The sequence below is a fragment of the Thermobia domestica genome, chromosome 3, assembly GCF_964235325.1.
Source record: "Thermobia domestica chromosome 3, izTheDome1.hap1.1, whole genome shotgun sequence".
Taxonomy (NCBI): domain Eukaryota; kingdom Metazoa; phylum Arthropoda; class Insecta; order Zygentoma; family Lepismatidae; genus Thermobia; species Thermobia domestica.
In genome coordinates this window covers 5739744-5746303 of record NC_137456.1, presented here as the reverse complement: position 1 = coordinate 5746303, position 6560 = coordinate 5739744, and the positions used below count along the sequence as shown (strand labels likewise).

Sequence of the window (6560 nt, the reverse complement as noted above, 5' to 3'; positions counted from 1 at the left end):
TATTTTATTACATTTTTACGGGTAGAATGGAAGTGTTGAAATTAAGAAAGAAAACACTAAAGCATCATATCCTACATATTATACATTGCAACACAACATAATTGTATACATAGGTTGCATACCTCTCTGGCATTTGCTTCATGGCCAAATGATAATGAAAAACGAAGGATAACTATTTCTCCACTCTAACAGTAAGTTGAATCTTTATTGTTTGGAGTGTTTTGCCCAATGAACACAACATATCACTGACACTGTAATTAATTATGTATGTAATGTGTTTGTTTATTATATACTGCATGCAAAGAAAAAAGAACACTGATCATACATGAATTAAAAACTCCAACCGGAATTAGGTTCAAATCTTGCAAACGGTGCGAGATATTGAAAAAGTAATTGACAAAATCTCCCCTTTATCATATCTGTTACCAATTTTTATGAAGACATCTTTCACTTGTGTCTGTAAAGGGACATGTAAAGATGTGAGGAATAACAAGAATATTCATACTCATATTTGAATGATGCGCTGTGTAGAGAGCGCAGGTTCAGCTAGTCCCAATTTAAAATTTTCTAGAGGAGTATTGAAAGTTACAACATCTTACAATGGTTTGGATTCCACCCTGAACTGTTGATCTGCGTCCCATATGTCATCCATAATACAAAATGACCTTAAACTTCAACAAATCACTAGAAATAAAACCAGAATATATGTGAAAACTTTATTATGCTACAAGGGCCACTGATACATTCAGGGCAAAATTGATAAACATGTGAGTTTGATTCACTGTAAATCATTCTTCTAAATCTTGTTAGTTGTTATTTATACACATCTAGTTCTTTTCTTTTCTTTTCTTCTTAAGGGTTGATCTTTGTTTTTGGATTTTTGAAAAACACATTTCCATGACCACGACAATAATTCCTGTAACACATCCAATTAAAAGAAACAAAAATTGTGGGTATATGTGATTCAAGGAAAGACGAGTGTTATTCTTCGGCTCATTAACATTAGTGCGAGTATTTCCATGAACATGTTTATTAAAATCAGCGTCCCATTTGTGGGCTAAACCGGATGCAGATATTTGCATAATTACATCATTTACACTCTCACGCAATGGAAAATTCTTCGGCATACAAATTGAACTCAGAGTTAATTTGATATTTTCATCAATAACTACTGCGTTTTTATGTTCAATGTACCCTCTTAAATGGATTCTACCAGACATTTCATTCATTTTGAATACTTTATCGGTCTCATCTTCACTACTTACAGGGAGAGAATTCTCGTAAAGAACCTTCAGGAAAGGGTTGCTGGAGCCATTGAGTAAACTGAGTACTACAGGTCTTCCAACTACTGCTATACCTGCTTTTGCAGCACTTTCAGTTGAACGAATTTGTGGATATACTCCTGGATTTAATATAAATGATAGAATAGATCCTTGGTATAATGAAGAGATAATAAGACAAAAATAAGTCCACAAAATATGCAAATATCTGTACGTGAACTCATTCGGTTGTTGCACTGATATCTGCAGCATAATAGACAGAATATTCATAACTGATTTTACTGCATCTACTGATCTACCTGTAACGTAATCAAGGACAACGGTATTGCTTACCATACTAATGTACGCTAACAAAATTAGAAGCCATGTTCCTGGACGAAATGGTAATATTAAAGACGTCCAGACCGATAGGGGTCTGGATTTATGAACAACTATTACAGAAGAATAAATTAAAACAGGAAAAGGCATACTGAATTCATTGACGCGTTCAGTTGTTGCTAATAAAGGAGTAAGTATAATATGAGTTCTTCCTTCGGTCACTGCTCCTAAAATGTGTGTCCATGTCCCATTTGGAAGTCTCATTCCTACCGTAGATGCTGTGTCCATCTCCACGAGTGAAGGCGTAAAATTCAAAGAATGTACCAGAGTCTCGAACACTTTTCCAAATATACCATTATACGTGATGGTATTGTTACTGTTGATTTTTACGCTTTGAAATGCCGGAAAATGTGTTCTGTAAGATACTCGAAGTTCAAATCCATTCATAAACCTTCTATAAGAATATAATATACTGTTGATTTTTTTACTATCTTGTAGTATGTTCCCTTTTAAAAAAGTAACGTGAATTCGCTTCGTCAACGGATTTCGTGTTAGTGATACAAGACGATCAATTTGTAGTTCGTAGTATTTTGCGTCGTAACTTTCATCATTACACCTTAAAATTAGAAATGGGACGAATGCAATATTCCTTAGAGATATTGTTTCTAAAAAGTCTTTCCATGAAATGCTGAGTTTACTAAAGCATTCTTCCAAGAAAAACACTAATTTTCCATTAAATGTCTCAATCATTTTTGTGAACGTCATGAGAAATTTCATTAAGTTCTCTGTCAAGGGGACAATAATAGTTTTTTCCTTTCGACGATCAATTATGTGCAGATTGTCAAATGCAATAACTTCTTCACTTAAACGAAGGTTGTAAACTTTGCATCCCATTGTTATGAGTCTGAAACTAGCTGTTGTTAGTGATGTTTCGTCTGCATTTACCAAAATAATCTCCTCGTAAGGTTGCAAGATGTTTACACAAAGTTCTATTACATACTCAAAGAGTGGTCTGTGTTCTTTCACGATCAGTATGTTTTTGCTCTCGAGATTATTTCCATCCACTATACATAGGAAGCTGGATGTTAAGGTGAAAACATTAGCTAGATGCACAGGAAGTTTCATAATGTTGATAATTGACCTCGAAAGAAAATACAGAAAATTTATATTAATATATGAGTGTTATTATTTTAATAAGGACTTGTTAGGGTGTCCCTTATATACGTTATTTCATGTTACGATACCTATACCCGCGTATCTATGTATTCTATGTGACCGTAAGCACGTAATTGGGAACTAGCAGCTCCCTGCGAAAACGCAAACCCATGTCGACTTGACGACAACGTCATGAATGTCCAGCCGTGATAACGAAGAAACCAATGAAATAGAGGAACGAAACTTTGCACGAAGCAACTAGAGACGGAAGGACACCTGACCGTGTATTGGCAAATATAACCGGATGAACAGTGTTGTGAACCCAAGAGAAAGTTATGTTTTCGTAAATCGAACGACCTAAATTGGATATCATTGTTGGAAGTAACAATAAAAATTAAAGACAAAAGGGATGGTAAATGCATATGAGTGTTGCAAGCGTTTCGAGTAATAACGTCACATGGAGTGAAGTACTAACGTTTTGTAGGCCTTAAATTAAATATTGGCAATAACTGTTTACGATGACTCCAAGTCTAGAAGGGTCCCTTGAACAGTGCTGCCATCAACAGAAGAGATAATTTGAGTGTTGTAAAAGTACAATAACTCGGAAAAGGTCACTTGTGCAGTATGGCTTAAAAGCTATAATGTAAAGCGGTAGAGCATGAGAAACAATTCTGTGATTATGTGAGATCGACAAGTCACCTACAGACCAACATATTTTTTATTTTTAAGCTAAGAAGTTTGGTTTGTAAAAGATGGATTGCTGCATACGTAAATGGCATGAGTAAAAGTCAAGGAGTGTTTACGGCCACATAGAATACATTTAGCGGTTGTGCGTATCTTAACACAAAATTACCTAATATAAGGGACACTAGTACCTATATACCAAATTATAAATGAAATGAACAGCGTTACCTTGGTAACTAATCTAAAAATTGTTTACATCTTTAATCATATCTGTGTGCTTTTCCCAATTTTTACTCTTCCTTATATTTACTGTTAAACGAGAATGAACTAGCTCAACCTTCCACATGTATACACGAGTGGTTCGGAAAAACATGTTGATATGCGAGACTTTTTAACGTGTAAAAGACGACTCAACATTATCATTCAATTCAATACGATTACACAAAAAACAAGCTTCAATTGCCATCTGCAGGTACCTTTCTGAAATTAAATTACCTATACATTATTGTGTGTTCCAAACTTGACAAATTCCCACTGAATTCCACCGGAAAAAGCGCTTGCCATTTCTTTTGCCGGAGCAGCTCAAACATCAAATGTTTATAATTGGCATAGCCATATATATATATATATATTGTTATCATGTATTTTTATTTTCTTGTATGTCCTGCAGTAGATAGTTAAACAGAAACTTTCCCTATCGCGTTAGGCTTACTAAATAGGCTTAACAACACATAAGCATTACGATATATAAATTATAAAACCATTCTGCAAAAGAATCATTAACCAAAATGTAGTTTAATACCACATATGATTTTCACTGAAAATGACATCAATATAAACCCATATATATAATTTAGTAATATAAACAGATACTTAAAACACTCCTGTAAAAGACATATAAACGAACAAAAAAAACCACAGCGAACACAATACTTTCTTCTTTTAGTATGCTTACATATTGCCATTTCTAATTCACTTAACACATCTTGCCAATCTCCCAACACACACACACACACACACACACACACACACATATATATATATATATATATATATATATATATATATATATATATATATATATATATATATATATATTTTAATATATATATATATATATATATATATATATATATATATATATATATATATATATATATTCATCATTATAAACTATCGGCGGGCCACGTTTTACTCAACTACTGATTTTACAATATTTTTCTTACCTATTCTGCACTTCTAATAGGAGCAGCAAAATCTGGTGAAACTAATAATACGAAAATTATATATATATATATATATATATATATATATATATATATATATATATATATATATATATTACAAAGAAAAGTACAGTAACATTGATAACTACGAGTGGATATATTACTGTATTAAGAAAACCTCATCCAATGAAATTTTAACGTTTTTTTTTTAATTTCGTGTAATTTGTTCAGGGAAAGTACAATACGATCTTTTCCTTAAATATTATTTCAATTTTAATAAGTGATTTCTTATATCCCGTGCACCAGATTTTCTATTTGTAACAAGAAACATTATGTACATTATCAAAGAAAATTTTATTGAACTTCTATTGAAGTTATAGCTAAATCTTTCGATGTTAAGTAAATATATTTTGTAACTCTTAGGTAACTCTTGAAGCCTAAATACTTGTATATAAATATTGGTTTTATTGGATTATTATATCAATTTCATGTATGCTTTTTGTATTTTTTTAATATTAATTAAATTGTTATTACTTAATGAATGTCTGGATTAATTAACATTGTTTCTAGTGATAGAATATTAAATTGATGAGACTTGAAAAGGAAAGCTTCCTCTGCTTTTCTTTTTAAAAAGCCGTGATAGGGAATAAGTTATGTTAAGACTTGTAGACGCAAGTTTCGCAAGGGAAACAATATGTTTCCAACAGTCTTGCATATATACATAAGATCGACGAATAGTGCCTGCATTTTATATTCTAAAACTAAGGGTAGATGAGACAACCTACTATTCTTGATAAAAGGTGGTTGACTATCATCACTTGCTCCTCCCTAGGCGATGTTTCTTCCGATCGGCGTAGCTCATACATGTTCTGAATCACTTTTTAATTCTGAATATTTTGCTTTCTAATTCATTTTCTTGTGTTCTTACATACAAACAATTAAGGTATCTGTTTGAATCTGAAATATTTCTTTTGAAAACTACGTTCGGCTGAGAAATAGTTATCTGGTGAAGTGGTTTAGCTGACTAATTGAACGTTAAAATTTAATGTGGACGTCAAGGGTAAGCTTATTTGCCTCCTTCTTAAATAGCATCAATGTTCAACACATTCTGGATATTAAACGCTAAAGATAAAATATCTACAAGTACTCTGGTTCGTCCATAAAATGTTCAACTTAAACGGCAAAACTAGAAGTAAAATTAATAAAGACGTCACGAAACGTTTTAAAAGGTTAACTAATAAATTACGAAATATATATACATTCAACTAGAAAATATTTCACAAATAAAACAGATGTAGGAATGTGATTATTTAAAGGATAAAACTCCAAACAAAATATAAGACTAAAACGTAAGGAAATTAAGGTTTAGACCTTTATTCGTAAGATAGAATTAATACTTCGAAATTAAAAATGTTTACAAAAGAATGAAATATATTGATATGTGTAGTTAGTTCTAGCTGTTTTGTTCTGTGATTCATTTCGCATAGCTCATGTACTAAGAAAAAAAATACTTCCCCAAAATAGTAATAATGTATTACCGATAAAAATAATATAATTAACAAACTGCAGGTTCCACTATGTAATCAATATGTTACAGATCAAACTAAGACTTGCAGTCATATGATGAGCAAAGAAGAATAAAGAGAACCTGGCGTAAAATAAAACTAGACAAATCTCTAGGAAATATACATTGATTGAAATCTTTGAAGTTCAATATTTTTCTTACCACATAAAGATCTTCTGAGAGATTATATTAAATATTGTATGAAGATTTAATTAGAAATTTCTCCTTGGCAACATGTATTCAAAACAAAGCAATATTATATTAAAACTATTATAAATAATTATTAAACATTGTTTTAAACCCTGATCAAATAACACCTCATCCAAGTAAATA

At 31.6% G+C, this 6560-nt stretch overlaps 1 protein-coding gene across 1 annotated transcript; it reads right to left on the bottom strand.

Moving 5' to 3' along the window:
- Positions 1-827: 827 nt before the first annotated feature.
- On the bottom strand, positions 828-1886 carry LOC145681356 (glutamate [NMDA] receptor subunit 1-like). Its single transcript, XM_081753011.1, has one exon. The coding sequence runs from the start codon at positions 1884-1886 to the stop codon at positions 828-830; it is 1059 nt and encodes a 352-aa protein (XP_081609137.1).
- Between the last annotated feature and the right edge of the window lie 4674 nt (positions 1887-6560).